Source organism: Musca autumnalis, unplaced genomic scaffold (assembly GCF_047663935.1).
Source record: "Musca autumnalis isolate F117 unplaced genomic scaffold, ASM4766393v1 scaffold_3, whole genome shotgun sequence".
Classification (NCBI taxonomy): domain Eukaryota; kingdom Metazoa; phylum Arthropoda; class Insecta; order Diptera; family Muscidae; genus Musca; species Musca autumnalis.
In genome coordinates, this window is record NW_027411866.1 from 262,042,816 (window position 1) to 262,063,530 (window position 20,715).

A 20,715-nucleotide genomic window follows, 5' to 3' on the forward strand; every position below is an offset into this window, starting at 1 on the left:
ATCGCGAACAGGGGCCAATTTATTTTTAATACTAAATGTTTGAACTCTGTGGATGAGGTAGAGAGAGAAGTGTAGAAGTAGTTCATCTTCGAATTTGATATAAGTTTGCAAGCACATTTTCCATGTGCACAGTATGGACCAAATTCAGAACTCCATTTAAAAGCCTTTTTAATTGGCGACCGAAGGGTCTTTGCAGTTATAGAGTAATTATCTCACTCAGCATGGACTTACACCCGATAAAAGTTATACTGTGGTAATATGAGATTGCATCAATGCCAATTACTCCTTTTGAAACATATCAAACACCTTTATCAGACACATTAGTTGGTCCCCGTGTATTTTTCGTATTTATGTTAAGGAGCAGGGATTTGCCAACGAAAAACTTTTGTGGGGGAGTTACCCGAAGGCCTTCTTGAAACTCGATGTACGTTTCAGTTGGTGCCTGCAGGGTTATCCAGAGCTTGTAAGGTGTTTTCTCATAAAGTATGGACTTGCCCTAAAAAAATGTACCGTCGTGAAGGGGCCACGAGCACAACCTGCTGCAAAAATTACATTACACTACATAGCCCACAATCGAAGCTGATGTATGCCTTGAATAAATATCACAATGTGCAAAATTTGATAGTTATCGTGCGCACCATTTTAACGAAAATTAACCCGAAGGAGTGGACCGATATGGCCCATCTCCGAACTTAATCTAAATTTGAACAAAACAGGTTGATCCGTTCGAGAGTGCGCTCCAGCCTGCCGGACAGACGAACATGGTTAAATCGACTCCAAATTATCTGAAACGGATTTCATCCAAATATACTCGTACTTTGAATCTGAAACCATTATTTCGCTTAGGCAGATTTTCATCGTATCAATAAACACATTGATCTCTCTTTAGCCTAAAGGCTGAGGGTATAAAAATCGAGCCCAACAATTATTCCGAACCTAAAATTACACAAAAACCTAACTTCTGTTGCTGCAAAAGTCCAATCACGTACAGTTTGTAATGAAAAACACTAAGACGAAAACGTTGACAATGTATGCAATTGTAATCGAATGTATGTTTATATTAGATAAAGTCTTAAATTTCAGAAGAGTATACTTCTCCTTAAAAAGCATTAGTTTTGAACTACAGGTAAATTTCATAGTCATTTAGACAGGTTGCTAAATCCATAACCACTTGCCTATCACTCACCCTTCCCTGAAAGGAAAATCCATTATTAAATCCATTTGCTTTCGCTGCAATGGCCCTAATTGAATTATTCAATTTGTACATCGCTTTTACCCAGCCATCTTCCAAGGATGCGTGTAAAAATCCATTTAAACCAAAGTGCCGTTTGTTATGCTTGAGCCGAACACCCTATGCCATTGACTACAGTAGAAGCAGTGTTGCCATTTTCCAATGTTTTCAGTAATATGTTGCACTTTTCTTTATTTTTAATCCGATAGTTGTTTCCGTTTTGATAATTTACAATTACATTCAAATGAATAAATAAAGTTTTGTGGCGGATTTTTATTAGCATATATATATATGTCTTAATTGAGATACTAAATAATAACATTTTAAGTAGAATGAATAGATAGAGAAAATTGTTTATGTAGCTATTTAGGAGTTTCCGCATAACATGTGGAAAATGTGGCAAAGCTACATGTAATTTAACACCAAGTCGTAGGAGAACTAGCAAGGGAAGGCAAACTAAATATGTTAAATCCGACTAAGAGTGCTTTCAAATTGGATCTGCTGATTCATGTTATCCTAACACAATCCCCCACCCCAACGAGGTAACTCCCATCATCTACATCCCTCATACCACCTGCAGTGCATGTCAAAGTAAAATCAAATGGTTGTGAGTGCTTTCAGATCCCACTCCATTTCTGTCTTGAGGTAGCAAACTGTTGCATGTACAAAATTTTATTTTCCTTCTTGTTAACTTTTGAAAAAAAAAAGAGAGAAAATAATGAATAAAAATACGGCAAACAACTCAAGGGCGATATCACATCGCCCAAAATGTAAACGCTCATTGAAAATTGTTTCACGGATTTTGCTTGGTGGTTGTATGCCTGGTTGGGATAGGAATGCCACATCTTGAAAGGAAATTGAAAATGTTACAAATTTGATTAGGATATTACACATAAAACGTAGTCGGTGTACACGTCTCTTCCCCATCTCATAGACTGACTGGAAGCATTTACATAGATGGTGGGTGATATGCAAATACGTTCACGTTGAGAAAATTTACAACCAAACTTTAAGACTTTGTTGAGGAATTTCAAACTTCTACCAGTTGGCAAAATAACAAAACGTACCAGGAAAGAACACGGGGAATCATTTGACCACTTAGGCTCAATGAATTGCCGACTCATGAAAAAATGTCCACACAGCTATTTATGTCAAAATATTTATAAACTCTTAAACGCCAAACTTTCGTAATAACAAATAAAAGTTTTCAATGACTTCCGGATATAATTCATTTTAAGAGGAAGAAAAGAAATAAGTTAATAAAATAATACCTCAAATTACTTGAAATCGAGACAGGAAAGAAGTTGGTTTTCAATTATTTCATTGCTTTTAATTGTTTTTTCTTTGCATAGAAAAAAAACCCTTAGATTACGAAAGTAATAAAAACGTTTCTACTTCTTTATAAACAAATTACATCAGAATTTTATATTGTTAAAAGGAGATTGTATTAAGAAGAAAGTTATATTTATATCTGAACTAATAATAATAAAAATTGATATTAGTGTAGTACATTGTTCTGCGGAACTTTGTCCAGTGTGTGAAATAGCGGAAGGTCAATTAGTTCATATGCTTTATAAATTCACGTTAATGTGAAATGGAACAATGAAATTAAATGAAAAGATAGTTTTTGATGTCCTTTATTTTTGCTGTGTTGATGCTGCTCCTCAGCAAAAGACTTCAGTACATTTATTTCGCGTTTTAATTTTAATTAATTTTAAATTAAAACGACAGTTATTTTAGTTATATTTACTTTTTTATGTTTGAAAACAATTTTTAATACGCTTCCCAAGATTATAACATGACTGATTTAAAGGTTGAGTTTGAAAACTTCTATTTATACGAAACTTATTTCAAATATCCAGTTGTGAAATATTTTTGAAGCTTTTTTTCATCAACTCAACCTAGTGTCTCTGGTTTTTCTACAATTATTCTTCAATACATACACATATGCAATCGAAGACCTCAGTCGAAACAGTCGCGTTCAGCTGTGAGGTTGACTTGATGGAAAAAAGGCACTAAAAATGCTTCAAAACGGCAAATGTTCAATACGTTTCGAATAAATAGAAGTTATTAAACTCAACCTTTGTTTAGCACGACATTTGATATGACTGATGAGGTGAATAACCACCGGCAAAACGATCGTAGCATATTGGTTGGATGTGTGTGAACTTCGCTAGATATCACTGTTTCAATACAAACTCCTTAGGTCATGATAGCTCAATTAATTCATTCAATTAAAAACTGGCAATTTTTATTTCTTCGTTCTAATAAAACAACAATTAATAAAAAAATCATAAATGATGATTTTCAATATTGAATCGCGAAATTTGCTTTCAAACTCACAATGCAAATATTTTGCTTTATTTTTATTAGATACCTGATAAAAAATATAATATACAAAAAACATTTTTTTGGATCAATTTTAATTAAGTTATGGATTAAAATTAAAAAAATTGATCAATAAAAAGGTCGTATAAATCTAACAAAAGTGTTAAGCTATGGATATTAATTTGAAACAAAACTACTTTTCACCAAATACGCACACTTTTTGACTTTTTTTGTAAATTTATTCAAATATGTTTTGGTTCGAAAATATTTACTTGACAAACTGCAGCAGTACTTACGAACACATTCCTACGAGCCATAAACCATGTGACTAAAAAGGGTATAAAAATTCTCATCGAGTGTGCCATAAAACACACGAAAATACAAAGGAAATAATGAAATCGTGAAAGAAATTCACTTACCGTGAATAACACTGGAGACCATTAACAGCACCATCAGCCAACTGCGACAGTAGCAACAGAAACAGCAACCACACGACACACTACTGCTGGGCTTCATTATTTGGGCGACTAGTCCAGCGGGTGTGTGCTGTCTCCCCCGCCACCTCGAATTCGATCTCTAACCAAACGGAGAAACGCTGACAGGAGCCAGCCACAGCCACATAAACTGGAGTACGATGAGCACTTAATGGCAAATGCACGCAACCACCATTCAGATCTATAGAAATAGCATGCACACACACACACTTTTGAATAAGGTTTTGGTGCCTTCCCAAAACCGCTGCTATATGAAAGCAATCAATGTCCGAACACCACTGTTCCACTTGCTTGGCTACTTGAAGGACCAATGTATTAAAACAATTGCAATTCCCTGTAAATGGCGGCGTAGCTGACTGGATGCCACAAAAAAGGCTTGAGGACTCTTAAGACATCAGTTGGTTGGTTGCTCATTCACTCGTTGTTGAGCCTCGGAACCTTTTGCAATTTATGGAGTGCGTTAAGAACAGACAATGCAGACGTGTTGATGGCATCAATGACGAAATACAAACACATACACACACCGACACCAAATCGTAGGCGTTAATAGATGCGTGTGCAAAATCCCTGCTATTAATGACAAACTTGATTGTCTTTGAAGACTGTGGTCGGTCTAATCGCACAATGTCAATTGCAGCTGTTGGCCACCAGAGGGGATGAAAATGGCTGCCAATAGATGTCTGTCCGTCTATTAAGACTTCCTTAATTTTATGGCTATTCTCTTGGCGGATTGCTTAACAATGATTAAGTGGAGGTAACTTGCGATGATGACGATGATGGAAATTTGCACGTAATTCCCAGAAGATCCTTTAGCAAATAAGATTTCGTTTGCGTATAACTTAATTGCTGCTGCCACACACAATGACTTCGCACCTTCTGCAACTGGTTGCATGAAATAATTATCACTTTTCTGTGTTTAGTTTGCGTGCATGTAGTGGTGGTTATATCGCTGCTGTTCAGTTATCCTACGATGTTTTTTGTGTTGGTTTTCCATTTGCTGACAAGCTTCTCGTCACGTCTACTTCTTATCCGTTGGTTCATAATTAATTTCTCCTCCATGCGCGATTGCCGTTGTCTGCTGTTCGTTCTGCAAAACATTAATAACACAAAAATGGGGGAAATTATGAGAAGTTATTACAAAGATTCTAGAAACTAGATATTGTCGGCTTACATCGACTAAATGTAGCTATATGTTTAGCTGGTAGACGAATATGAGTTGCATTTCTTACTATAAATTAATTGAAACAAGCTACTATGTTCATTACCAATAAGTTGTAAAATAATGGGTTATCACTTATATGTCAATATCACTTAAGTAAATTCCAGAATCGAAAACATTTTTATTGGTTTCTTTTAGAGTAAAATTGTCATGTCGATCAGAACAATATTGCCTGAGATCTGAGCTTTGGAAGAGAAAAATTATTGTGCTTGTATGCAACATAGAAACTAAAAACGTTTTTTGTTCTCAAAAAGATATTTTGAAATCGGTGCCAACTCTTACTCGAAAACTAATGAACCGATGTCATATAATTTTGTGGGGTTATCAAGGACATAAAAATCAATCCTTCACAAAAATATATGAAATATATTTAGTGGTAGAGTTGGCACTGCAAAACGCTATTACAAAAAGGTATTCGTGGACGGCCATTTGCCACAAAAAGGCATAATATTTTTGAGCAAAAAAAAAAAAAAAAAAAAAAAATCAGACAATAGATTATATATAATGTGCTCTTTCAGATGAAAAAATCTACTAAAAATTACCTTTTTGGGCTGTATTAATTAAAGCGCAAAAATCGAAATTTTTGAATTATTAGCTGTTTAGGACGGTTTTATTTCACAATAAATAAATTGAATTTTTCACGGTTATGTTATTCGGATTAATCCCAATTCCCTAATTTATAAAAAAAATAGAAGGTGTAGAGTTGTTGGGAAATACGTGTTTCTTCTTGTAAACAGGGCCACAACGGTCTCTCTTGTAAAAAATCGTTCAAAGCCCTCTACTGACTTTTAGAAACAATTTTGAACTTTGCGGAATTTACCAGAGGGGGTGTTACACATTCGATGAACTTTAAAATAAACTTTAAAATAAGTACCCGAGTAAAATAATGACCGGTCACGCCTACATTCGAACTTTATTTACGTTTAGAAAAAGTACAGCAGTTACACAAATTTAAGACGTATCTGGTCTCAAAATTAAGTCAGTAATTGGACTTAATTTAGGGTTGTATTTACACTTTGACACGACCAAAAATGTGTATGTTTGGAACATGAAATCGATTTAGCAATGTTCGTCCGTCTCTCCCTTTACAAAGGTACAATTTTTTCGGGGGCAGTTCAAACTTCCTGATATAATGACTTAAACGCTAAAAAAAAACCCCTAACGGCACCAACCTAAATGGCAAATCCACAAGATAACTCTCGCAGGGAGTTTCTGATTGGTCCAAACTTTGCACATCGTATTATTTCATCCAGGCATGTATCAGGTTGGAATATGGAGTATATCGCTCCCACCTTCGGGTACCTCTCACACAACATTTGGGAAAAATGCAGTATCAGGACTCGTTTCGGATCTCTTTAAAATTTTTGGGAAAAAGTTGTTTTCACTGTCCATATTACAACGGTACAATTTTTTCCATAAGGGTATGTATATATTAACGAAATACACGTCGATAACTGTCATTCTTGTGGGCCAATGTGTACTATGCTTTAAATATTCAACCACAGCATTTAGTATTGTTCGATTCACTTTGGTTAACCTCAATAACAAATATACTTCAATTATTTTTATATTGAGGAAACTTAGAATATCAATTATCAATTTGATGAAAAATAATTAAATACAAATCCCAAAATACATCTTTTATGACTAATTCTTCTTCATTTCCGTTGTCATCTAGTTAACCTTAATGGCCGGTAGGGTGTCAAAAACAATTCACATTAAGAGTACACCGGTAAATTGTCTTAAATGTCTTGCAAAATCGTCATAAATCATGTGGAGGTGAATGAGGAAAAAAATAATTACATACAATCCTCCTTTGTCAAGGGTATGACAATCTTGGTAAATATTTTTTTCACCCTCCGGACTTGAATAATATTTCACCAGACATTATCTTACAAATGTTGATCGTTAAATGAAGTTGTCTTTATGTATGTTTCTGCAGAGTACATCTTACAATAAAATCCACCGTATCATCTACGCGCATAAGCCATAAAGCAAGAAAGAAACCTCAGCATTGGAATGTATATTTGCCTCTCTAGAGAAATGATGAATCCCAAACAGGTAGACACCGCCACGAAGAGCTTCATGAAGTCATCACTGGCAAAATAAACAATTTGGCCGGAGCACATAAAATATGAGTACCTTTAAATATTTTTTAAACATTAATATTTAAATTTAATATTACAAATTATTGTGCCATTAACAACTTTGATTCATAATAAATGTGTACAAAATTAATTTCCGGCAACAGTTTTTTAAGAATTTTTGCTTTTGAAAAAGATTTTAAAGTATGCGATGGCGATTTCGAAAAGTAGTTCAGTCATTGCAAGGCCTATAGAAATTTACTCCCTAATGCAATGCTATATTTTGAGTATTTTATACTAAAAGTACACGTAATTGTTTGATAATATAATATAATAACATAATGAAGTGCTTATACAACCTCAATTAGACAGCAGTGTGACCTATTCATGCTCTGACAATAAACTGACAAAAACTCAAACACGTTCATGTCACAATATGGACAACTATTGTTATTTTCTTGTCTGCATTGACAAAGAATAACTTAAATTTCCAAATAAAACAACAATTTACTAACTTCTTCTACATACGTACATACTCGTATATGACCCCAAAAACATAACCAACAAGAAAATGAATACCACAGCTATACAAATAATCTTATAATAAAAACGAGTGGCACTTATTTTTCAGCCATCTCTTTGAATATTCCCAACAGCTACAAATGTTTGATGTGTCTCTAGCTGTATGTTTGTGAGTGTGTGTTTGTTATATGATGTTTGCATGATGCATATCCTTAGCACATAGTAGGGATTTCCCTGTCTGTCTGGTTTATTGTAGTCGTTGACAATGTGAATTCTTGAATGTGACAGCAGTTGTCTTTTTGGCTGCTGGAATTCATTTTGATGTGGCTTTATGAAAAATACAGACAACCATATTGGAATCAATTTTCCAAGTATTTTTGCTGGAGCTTCCATTCTGTTGCAATATTCAGGCCAAACACAATCAACTGACATACATACATATATTCTGTAACAGTTTTCAAATGGAATTTAATGAAATTTGTATCGTATTGATATCAATTTTTTGTCACAAACGCTTTAAACTGTTTTTTTAATTGCATAACATAGCCGAAGGCGAATTCAATATGTTGGAGATTATTATTTGGTATATTGCAATAAGGGCATGTGAATATTGTATAATATAGGTAAATTAAGTTGGGGGAAAATTTTCCACCTTTCCAAATTTGCAAGATAATCCTTGCCAACAAAACATTTTAGAAAACTGACAATTTTTAACAAATTTTTATACATAGTAAGAAAAACATAAAATTTGTTTTATTGGCACGAAGGTTTTTTGATGTTTTTTCGTTCAAGATAAATGTGTTAAAATGTATTATTACATTGTAAAAACAAATACCATTTTCGTAATTCGTATAATTATTTCACTTTTACATGAATTTCGAAATAAGCTATAATAGTACGTTAAGTTTGTCTTTGTAGGGTACGTGAATCGTTTTGTTTGTTGTGTTCATTGAATTTAGGAGAGGGTTCAACATTCGCCGTATGATTGATATAAACCAATAATATAAACCATACGCCATGCGGCACACAATGGTTCAGATTCGTTTTTCCTGGTCGAAATTCTAAAATTTTTAAACGGATGAAGATATATTCATAATCACATAACAAAATCAGTTATTCAGTAAATTAAAAACTCTCGAATTCAGCACTGTCCTTATAGATAAATTGTTTGACATTTAATTGGTGCAACCTTTGATTTTTAATATTTTGCGTCAAAATATGACTGTTTTTGTTGTTCATCTTTTTTTTTTTTTTTGATGTTTTTTCGGCTTAAGGTCAGTAAAAACTTTGTTTATTTTTGTTTCAAATGTTTATTCCAATATTTCGGTTGACATCGTCAACCATCTTCAGGGATATAATTTAATGAGAAAAGCAACAGCTTCAGATGCCGTTTTGAGCTAAACTAATTGCAACTAAGTTTTTTCTTTTCGTCGAGAGTGCTTGTGTACTAAATGTCTATATATGTGTGCACAGTGGTCGGTATCGGTTTTATAATTCATTCTGATATCGCTGGGTGTATTTATTATGTGCAGCATTTCTAAGGTGAATCGTCTTTTGTAATTATTTTCCTGCATTAGTATGTTTACGTTTTTTAAATTCGGAGTATGTCCTGTCAAAGTGCAGTGTGGTGCTAAGGCCGTCTTTTGTTCCAAGGGTTTGTCCATTTTTGATCCGACTTATGTCCGGAAAGTCTAGTTTTTAATTTTGTTTTCGTTGTACCAACATATACCTTCTGGCATATGTTGGTTCCGTCTCCATTGCATTTGATTTTGTAAACAATGTTGCACTTATCTTCCTTTTTAACTTTAGATTTTGTTTTGCTGAAAAGACTGTTAACCTTGTTGCTCGTTTTTAGGGCTAACTGGTAGTCGTCCTTATTGTATATATTGGAGGTCTTCAACCTTTCCAAAAAGCCAGGTATATAAGTTTTTGTTCTGTATACTTTTTCTTTCTTGTCTTCTTTTTGGGCTTTTTGTTTTTCTGTTGTATATTTTATTAATTCTTCTATGGTTTTGTGGGGAAAATCGTTTTTGTATAAAATGTGATATATTTTTTGCTCATTTACTGCATGGAAACTCTTTTCGCTTATACTTAATACCCGATTAAAAAACTTTATAGCGGTGTTTATCTTGACTCGTCGTGGATGCTTAGAATAGAAATTTATTAGACGTCCTGTTGCTGTCGGTTTTTGATACCAATCAAGTAATAGTTTGTTTTCTTGTCGAATTATAACTGCATCCAAGTATGGTAGTTGTTGGTTTTCTTCCAATTCGTGGGTAAATTGAATGTTTTTGTCAAAAGAATTCAGTTTGTTTAGTGTGTTGTCAATTTCAGTTTTTTCACTATGCAGACAATATTGTCTACGTATTTCGTTATTAATTTCGGCTTATCCGTCAGTTTATCTATTACAGCGTCCAATAATTCCTCCATTACGATGTCCGCAATGATCGGTGACGCAGGCGATCCCATTGGTAGTCCTTTTTTCTGCTCGTACATTTTGTCATTATATAAAAAATATCTTGAATCTTTTATACAAAGAGTCAATATTTCTAAGAACAAATCTTTCGGTATTTTTGTGTGTTCGCTAATAAAATTCCATTTTTCTGATATAGTCCTTATTGATAAATTTATCGGAACACTCGGAAATAAAGACATAACGTCAAATGAGATTAGTATTTCGTCATCATTGATATTGATTTCTTTAACTCTTGCTTTTACATCCAATGCGTCTTTTATGTTATATTATAATTTTTCGTCAGGTTTTTTAAAATTCCTACTATATATTTTGAAAGTCCATATGTTGGCGAATTGATTGACGAGCATATGGGTCTAAGTGGTATTCCCTCTTTATGTATTTTCGGGAGACCATAAATTCGGGGCGCAACGGCTGTATTCGTCGTCATTATATTTTTCTCAAAAACGTCAATTATATTCATATTAAACAGCTTTTCTATTAATTTGTTATTTTTACTTTGCAAGTTCGATGTCGGATCTCGTTTTAATCTTCTATATGTGCACATGTCCCATAATAATGTTTTCATCTTATTTTCATCCTTGTTCATCGCCACAGTCTTTCCCCCTTTGTCTGCATTTAATATCAAGACGTCTTTATTTTCATTTAAAAATGTAAACTTATCTCTTTTGCTTAATTTCGTCTGTTGTAAGTGGTCGTCAATAAGAGAGACTATTTTCACTCTTTTCTTTTTTATTAAAAAAGTCAAGTGACAACAAATAAACTAGCAAAATTTGAAGGAAGGGGTTCTATGAGATGACGTGATTTCATGGCATCTTTGGCATTAGTTCAAACGAAGTCGTGAAAGATCCGATCTTTTTATTAGCATTTGAACCAATGCAAAGGAAGTCGTGAAAGATCCGATCTTCTCATTAGCATTTGAACCAATGCAAAAGGAAGTGGTGAAAGATCCGATGTTTTCATCAACACTTGAATCCATTCCATCGATCCAATAGAGATGAATTTTGTGTTCTTATTTATACAATTTTTTTTCTAAATATATAAGATTAATAATTTACAATAGGCTCGATGTTGTCGGAGACTCGAAATCACAACAAACGTTGTTAAGACTCTCGTCGTAATGATAATGTCATTGCAAAGGGTTGGTGAAAATGACATGTCAAAGCATTGGTGTAAATGACATGTTTTGGATCCAAAAGTGAATAGCATCTTTTCGGTTCCACGCTCATGTAAAATTCGTCGATGAAGATGCTAAAAAGATGACATGCTAGCTAGCTCACTTGCACCCATGATTGAATGACATCTTTGGCATCGAACATTTTGCTGGGTATAATAACGAACAAGTATTAGAAAATATTATTTTTTTTATTCTATTTTAATTTTAATTTGATTTTTTCTTATTTTGTAAAAATTTAAAAAAAAACTTTATTTGAATAAAAATATTATAACAAAAAAATTAAGTTTCAGTGTTTTATTTAGAAATGAACAAAAAACTAAAAAAATAATTTGTCGCTTAGCCTCAATAAATATATTCTTTCTCATGAAGAATCTCTCAAATTAAACGCATTTAAATTATGAATGGTGGCAAAATTAAACGGCAAGCGTTTTATTTTAGAGATTCTATCATGAGAAAGAATATATTTATTGAGGCTAAGCGACAACTTATTTTTTAGTTTTAAGTGCATTTCTAAATAAAAAACTGAAACTTGATTTTTTTTAATTATTTTTTATTTTTAACTGTTTAGTAAATACATTTTTTTTGACCACTGAGACCCCAAATGTCGAATTACAGTCCATTTGAGCAGAAAATGTAGATTAAAATGTTTGAAATTGGGTGGTACCGTTATATGGAGGCTATATTAAACCTTGACCTACGTCCACAATTTTTAGTGGAGAAGTTCCTGGACTATTGAGAACTCCAAATGCCAAGTTACAGCAAATTCGGGCTAAAAATGAAGACAAAATTATAGCTACATCGGTCTGAAAATGTAGCAAAAACGTCAAAATACCGCAAATCGGAGGGTACCGTTGTATGGGGGCTATACCAGAACGTGGACCTAAGTCCACAACTTTTGTTATATACGTTTATTGACACTTATGAACCATAAATGTCAAATTATAGCTACATCGGTCTGAAAATGTAGCTAAAAATGTCACAATACCGCAAATCGGAGGGTACCGTTATATGGGGTCTATACCAAAACGTGGACCTATGTCCACAACTTTTGTTATATAAGTTTATTGACACTTATGAACCATAAATGTCAAATTATAGCTACATCGGTCTGAAAATGTAGCTAAAAACGTCAAAATACCGCAAATCGGAGGGTACCGTTGTATGGGGGCTATACCAGAACGTGGACCTAAGTCCACAACTTTTGTTATATACGTTTATTGACACTTATGAACCATAAATGTCAAATTATAGCTACATCGGTCTGAAAATGTAGCTAAAAACGTCAAAATACCGCAAATCGGAGGGTACCGTTATATGGGGGCTATACCAAAACGTGGACCTATGTCCACAACTTTTGTTATATAAGTTTATTGACACTTATGAACCATAAATGTCAAATTATAGCTACATCGGTCTGAAAATGTAGCTAAAAACGTCAAAATACCGTAAATTGGGGGGTACCGTTATATGGGGGCTATACCAAAACGTGGACCTATGTCCACAACTTTCGTTATATAAGTTTTTTTGATACTTAAGAACCCTAAATGTCAAGTTATAGCTAAATCGGTCTGAAAATATTGCTAAAAACGTCAAAATATCGCAAATCGGGGGGTACCGTTATATGGGGGCTATACCAAAACGTGGACCTATGTCCACAAGTTTTGTTATATATGTTTATTGACACTTAAGAACCCTAAATGTCAAATTATAGCTAAATCGGTCTGAAAATGTAGCTGAAAACGTCAAAATACCGTAAATCGGGGGGTACCGTTATATGGGGGCTATACCAAAACGTGGACCGATATATCCCATCTACGAACTTGATCTTCCGACGGCTAAAAAAATGGTATTCCCCAATTTTCAGTGAAATCGGTCAACAAATGCGACCTGTATGTTGCGAACGGACGGACGGACGGACGGACGGACATGCATAAATCGACTCAGAAAGTGATTCTATGTATATCCCTAGAAGGAACTATGGGTCTATCTCGCTTCCTTTTGTATGTTACATACAAATGCACTAACACATAATACCCCTTACCACATAGTGGTGTAGGGTATAAAAAGTGTCTAACTGGCTGGTATATGAGGCAAATGAAACAGCCTACCTCGTTTCGTAGAAGCAACAATTCTATCTGCTTTACTCAATATCTTTTATAATTTCCGAAAAAAGTTTTTCTTCTCCAGAAATTTGCAAAATATTACGCATTCTCCTAAATAGGATGGAAAATTGGGGGTTGGGTTAGGAAAATCGATTTCTGAACCAATAGAACACGTTACATACGCATATTTTGTGTGATCTAATATAAAAGTGCATACGAAAGTATCGATATAGGTTCACGCGTTCAAAACCCCCTTGATTGTTTTTACTTTGATTTCAGGCAAAAACAATTTTTATAAAACGCAATTCCTAAATGTAATTTGATATCTATAAAGTCCAAATTACGAGACACCTGTTTTGAAATGAAGAATCGTTTCGTTATTCATTTACCATAAATCGTTGATGTAGTACAAAATTTTTTTAAAGATTCCTACACACAAAACCCTACGCAAACTGTCAATGTTGAATTAGCTAATCGATACTCAGCTAAGACAATATGTCATTATTACGAATTCGAAAAGGCGGACTTTCTTCTAATGGACTGTTACAATAATTGCTATATGTCTTCCCAAATAAAAGGATGCTTCCGAAGAAACGACAACAACGACTTTTCTACAAAATGGCCTATTGAATGTTGTAGTAATATCGGCAAATGCGACAGTGAAGTATTCTCGGTTAGTCAGCATTCCTTGAAAGCAAGTAGTACATAAACCACTATGAATTTCTTGGAATAATGTACATCGGGCTATTGCTGCCACTTTATGAGCCAAGTCTGAGTTCTGTCAATGTTAATAAAAATGGCATTACCAACTCAACATTTTGCGACAGACGATTGACGACAATCCTATTCTTATTCTGTTGACCAAGACTAAAAATTTACTACAGACGAAATGGAAAAGAACATCCACTCTCATTTATAGACACACGCACACAACAACAAACAACATGTTCTTAAGGCCCACACAAAGTGGGACCAGGCAGCATCTTTCCCATAAGCCTAGTCCAGCTTTTGACTGACAACAACTGTACGTAGATTGGGCATTGCGACAACTCTTGGTAAGCAAGTCGTCTTTTTCGTCTTGCGTTCTCTTCCCCACAACTGCTGTCGATGTCGAATGCTTTGTTGGTTTTCTTTGTCATGAATGAATTTTTCATGTTTTATAAATACAATTTTCACTTGGCAATGAATTTTATGGACAGCTTTTCTTATTGGGACTAAAATTTGGAACAAGTAAATATTATTGTGATACCATTTCTCCCACTCTACTCAAATTTATGTGTGTTAAACAATTTATGAGTATGAGAGAAAACGGGAAAGGATATGAAACCATTAGTAGTTTTTTTCTTTCTTATTTGCCTTGGCGTTATTTTCTTTAGTAGAGTTGGAGAAAAAACAAGTTTTTTGAAGAAGTGTTTTGTATATTTTATATCTTAAAAAGTTAATCATTCGGTCCTTAAACTGTTAAAGCGAGAAATTTACCAAATAAGGAAAGAAATAAAACACTTCACTTAACAGAAACGAAAAGTTAGTTGTTTGTGCCCAAGAGGAAGTTGTAAATAATGAAGATTAAAGTGGGAAACATCGCATCTTATTGAGAAGGGAAAGGAGAAAGAAAAAGAAAGGATTTTAAATGAACATTATGATATTTTAATACGGGTGGTGGGAAAGTTTTGTCAAGTTTCTGTATCCAAACTACATTTTATAATAACTCCTCGGTATATTTATTTTATGGCTAACTGATAATAGAATATACTTGTACTCCGATCCATGTGAAATTTAATGAAAGTTTAGAATTTACGATGGGTAAGATGGACGGGTAAAATGGACCAAATCTTTTTTGCAATTTATTAACATTTAAAATTTAATTTTTTAACATTTTTCAAGACGCAATAATTTTAATTGCTTTTAGTAGTTCAAATTAATGCTTGATTTGTGATAAAATGCCTGCGAAATGTGCATTGAGTCTTAATTTTCAATTTGATTTCTTGTTTATTTTTATACCCTCAGCCTTTAGGCTGACGAGGGTATATGGTAAATTTCAAATTTCCTTACATAGAAAAAAAATTAAAAACTTTTTTGGCGAGCACATTTTGGTACATGGGTTACGAAAAAAAATCGTGGTTTCAAATCTGTTCGCGTTCACAAAATTGGATGCTGCACTCAAAAGTTATATGCGGTTTTACTCTTTTGTAAAGAAAAAATATTTAAAAATTCCTATTGTGTTGTAATAAGAACATGTATATATGAATCGTTAGCAGCATTTGATATCTATCCGTAGATGCTAAAATAGTTGCTAAATTTATTTTTATTTTTGCGGAAAATCAAAAAATATTGAAGAAATCTTGGAATAAATTTTATTTATTCTAAATCAGAGTCCAAAAAATCTCTAAAAAAATAATTTAAAAATACGTACAGAATCTAGACAATGCGTAGAAAAATTATAAAGATCGCGTTTATAACTTGCATATTACAGCAACAACAAAGAACGGAAACTTATTGTTGAAAATTATTTCAAAAATATATTTTTGGTTAAGTACGAAAAATTTGAAAAATAAATGTTGGGAGTTATTCTATTATTTCGCTAAATTTCGATTCAAATCCTGAAGTATTTTGCTTAAACTTCTACGAGAAAAGTAATTAGTCATCGTGAAAGTATATTTGCTTTCTGTGATAAGCAATAGAAATAAGAAGTAGAGAGTAATATTGAAATTACAATCAAAGAAAAGACATAGAAGTTAAAAACCGTATAATTCGCGAATTGGTTTAAATCGGTTGAGGTGCATGTGCTTTTCGGATACAGGGAGTCCATGCCTATCAATATGCATGGATTTTGCCATGTTTCATTCAGCGACCAAAGTGTGCCATCAGTTTCATCTTACTATTCAAAAAACCTTCAAGTGGACAAAAATTACGCGATGTGCATATGATTATAAGGTGCATCCGATTTCAATGTCCTCCTATTAAAAATATGTCAATATAAATTATTTCGACCGCGGAAGAGCTCATTAGATCCGACACGTAAAAAAACTAAAATCACGCGGGGTTCAGGGGTACCTGTACGACAGTTGTAAATTTTAAGGCCAAAAAATAGGTTTTTTTCAGAAAATTTACGCACCAAATTTTCGCCTTTGGACTCCTATTACTAGGAAGCTGTACGGAGCACACTCATGAGTTATACATCGAACGACGTGGAATCGCGAATTCTACAATTCTATAAACTAGTTTGGATTATTATCTAGTTGCACCCTCTAATTATAAGAAAAATTCGAAAAACACTGAAATCAAAACTTAAAAATGTCAGCATCGATTTTAGGGGGATGCAGTGTATCTATCCCAAAGTCATACACTAGAACCATGTTGCCCAAGGGGTATTGAACACAGGTTCGAATTTTGCGTGGTTTGGCCAGAAATCAAAAAAGAACACAAAAAAACATGTTTACTTCAACACATTTTTTCCATTTTTTTATATTACCACTAACGCAGCTTCCACGAAAATTATTTGTTATGGTCCATATTATGAGATCGTGTCTAAAACACTTCAACTAATATAAATATATTCATATTTTATAAAATATATTAACAGTTCGCGACTTATTAAATGGTGAACCTCAACTTCAACGATTGTAAAACTTTTTTGAATATTACCATATACAATTTGATACGATAAAAATTTGCCCAATAGAAATAATGGTTTAAAATCCTAAGTATTTTTGGACGATATCAGTTTCACATAATTTTGGGTCAATTTAGCCATGTACGTCACAAGTGCTGTAAGTCCATACATCCTGAGATAATGCGCCAAAAGCTGTAAGAAACATGCGGCAATAACTGAAATAACTAATGAGAACGATAACTTACGAATTGAGTATCCGATTTTGCTGAAACTTTACGCATAATGGGTCTATATCGGTCAACACTTACGTGGAACTTCCTCTTAAAAATTCATAATTTTGCTTTAGTGCAGTTTAAGAGCTGTTCAGGAATTGTTTTGAAAATTTGATCGAATTTTTTGATATGATTTGCTTTATTTGTAAGTAGCAAATAAAGTATTTTAATATTTCAAAGCAAGAAATGTATAAACAGAAAATCACACTTTTTTCCTAAAAAAGAGCTTTGAAATATGAAAGCGAGCATCAAAGATGCCTATTTGTTACATTAGTCCATAAGTATATAACATACGAAGAAGCAAAAATGTTTAAAAGTTTACTTCTACCATGAATACAATCCATCTCAAGCGTGCTACTCACCGACCCGTATAAGCTTCTTAGAAGAGCAAATATCTTAAAATTGGGTATGTTTTATGTGTATATATACATATGCATGTTTTTCCACACTTCTATAAGACCTGGCTGTTGCTTCAATCGATGCCATAAATCCATTCACATGGCAATATTGTAATGGAATGGGTTATTGCGATTGGCAAGGGACGAAATAAAGACAAAAAGCATAGATACACAGCATGTCGTAAAACAACAACAACAGCTGTTTTGAGGTCATTTTCATTTTGGCATACGTTCCTCATATTAGGGTAATCTTAAGAAGCACCATAAAATGGGATTACATTTAAGCAAATGTGAACCATCCCAAATGGGGAAATAAATGTAAGGTATCGAATTCATTGGGTATTTGAATACAGGTTAGTTGAAAACCTTTCACAAATTAAGTGACAACAAAGCCTACGGCATATTAGTTACAAAAAGCATTTCATGAACAAAAGTGTGTGTGTGTACGTATATACATGTAAGAGTGTATCTGTTATTAGGTCACCACTTTGAAGAGTCCAATCTTCTAATAAAATGTCTGACTGGCCTTTGCAAAGATTTATGTGTCCAAATTAAACTATTCACTTATATTGAACATTTCTGTTTTCGCATGGTCGAACATGTTAATCAAGTGGAATTTTATCAATTACTCAAGAAGATTGAAAAATATTATAATATTTTACAAATAAAAGGCAAATAAACATAAACAATAAACGTCAAAACATGTTAAATTTGTTTGACCTTTTAACCTCCGAACATTCAAGTGCTACATTTGCGAAACATAACAAATTTTGTACAATTCCAAACCCAACAACATGAGTGGTGAAGGGACAAAATTCCAATATAATAAACATTCTAGGCTCTCATGAAATTGGCAGATTAATTTCTACTAGCAACCCTTCCAAATACTCATTGAAACCGTTTCATTTTGCAAAAGAATATTAGAATTGAACAATCAAAGAGGAATGTTGTTTGTACATTTATTTGAATATCCTGTGGGCAACTTATTCTGATTTCTTCTTCAAACAATTCAATAAAATTGAAATTGTACTTTTATTTTGCCATTGCCACATAACAATGAAATCAATGGCAGTAGAAATCAATTCAAATTCTATATGATGAATGTTTGTATTCTAATATACTATACTTTAGCTGCCCACATTCCATACGCATTCCGTGTGCATAGTTATGCTACTGTTTGTATATTAGAGTGCATAGAAAATATTTTATTTTATTACAACACAAACAGATTGACATTCTAATATTCACAGTTTCACACACATTCAGATATACACATACAATCTGACAAGGATTAGAAGGAATTTCCATTTGGGTTCATTTCTAATAACAAATGATATGTGAAAACATGCTGAGAATGTGCAGAGATTGTTGAAATTCCCATAAAAACAGAATGGACATCATCCTAGAGGGAACAATAGGTGACAACATTCAAACACAATGCCAAAGTTAATTCATACCCATATGTAATTTACTACGCCTTCGTTTGCCTTCAAGATTGAACCGATGGCCGTAATATGTCTAGACTTGTTAATGAACGGACTGCATGTCACCTGCTGTAGACAAATTGTAGTTGTAGATTTATTTTATTATAAGACAAATGAGAAGAATGCTCTAGTTTATCATTGATTTCTTTAGTGTAACTTATTACAGGACAATTTCAAAAACCAATGTGATTTCGCCACAACAACAAAAAAAGAAATAAAAGGTCAAGGGCTTAAGTAATTATTCCCTACTATGTGAAGTTTTGCTCAAATATTTATAACACATCGAAATACTAAAAATTTAAATCCAAGGTCCAGCATTTGATTTTTTTTTAATTTAATTATAAAGTGGGGATCGAAAAATATGTTGATAGGTCATTCATTGTTAGTGATTCTTTAACTTTTAGCCAAATTTCAACAAAATTGTCTATAAGCTGGAATAGAGATTATCAAAAAATGTCAGTCATTTCGAAGATTTTCTAAAACTTATGTTTGAATCGGCTGTATTTTATTTTCATTTAGACTTTCTATTGACACAATCCCCCTCAAAAAAATTTTCAACATTGGATAATGTTAACTACGTTCTTCAGTTATATATATATACATATTGCAGATTAAAAAAATCTTGGCTATAGACCTTATTACAAGACCATACAAAGGGTGAATTTGTTTTTTAACCGACATTTGTGATGCACTGGTAACACTTACAGTAATGTGCTGTACACATATTTTTATATAGATCATATGACAATCAATAATGCAGTTTATTTAATCCTACTACTCAATAATGTAATATGAAACCGATATGTAGGAAATAAATCTTTCATTATTCAATTTATTAGAATAACAACAATGTTGTCTGCAAGAGCACGCTACGCTCACGCCTTCAAATATTTTGAAACACTGTTCGTCGTATAATAACCATTAAATTCAAATCAATCTATTACTTCAGATTTGTTGAATGATTTTATTACTTCTAAATTTATTTTCTTCAATTATTTCCATCAGATAAATATTTGCAAACGAATTATGTGGTTTTTCAATTTAAGACGATGTGTTCAGTAACAGCATGTGGGCTTGAAACAAGAAGGGACAATCAATTTCCAACTACATATATACTTATAGACATACACATGTACATATGTATATACAAATGAATGACTAAATGTCAATAAAATTGCCTGACATGTAAACAAAGCATTCTCTGCAAAAAGATTTCATATTTTTATTGATGCGTATGATTATAAATGTACCATAATTTATTGTTTCTACAAAAAGCACTTACACATCTGCATTCACGTGAATCTCATTTGTGAGATTT

General features: G+C 33.1%; 1 protein-coding gene across 8 annotated transcripts in view; it reads right to left on the bottom strand.

The window, feature by feature from the left end:
- The window catches only part of Neto (Neuropilin and tolloid-like), a 151,448-nt gene that overhangs the window by 78,254 nt on the left and 52,479 nt on the right, over window positions 1-20,715 (bottom strand). For all 8 annotated transcript variants that reach the window (XR_012411853.1, XR_012411852.1, XM_073978375.1 and 5 more), the window contains one exon: window positions 3,979-5,140. Coding sequence is in view for 6 of the 8 variants with exons in the window: in XM_073978375.1 (XP_073834476.1) it covers window positions 3,979-4,075 (97 nt within the window). In the remaining 2 variants the exon portion in view is untranslated. The remainder of the gene's footprint in view (window positions 1-3,978; window positions 5,141-20,715) is intronic.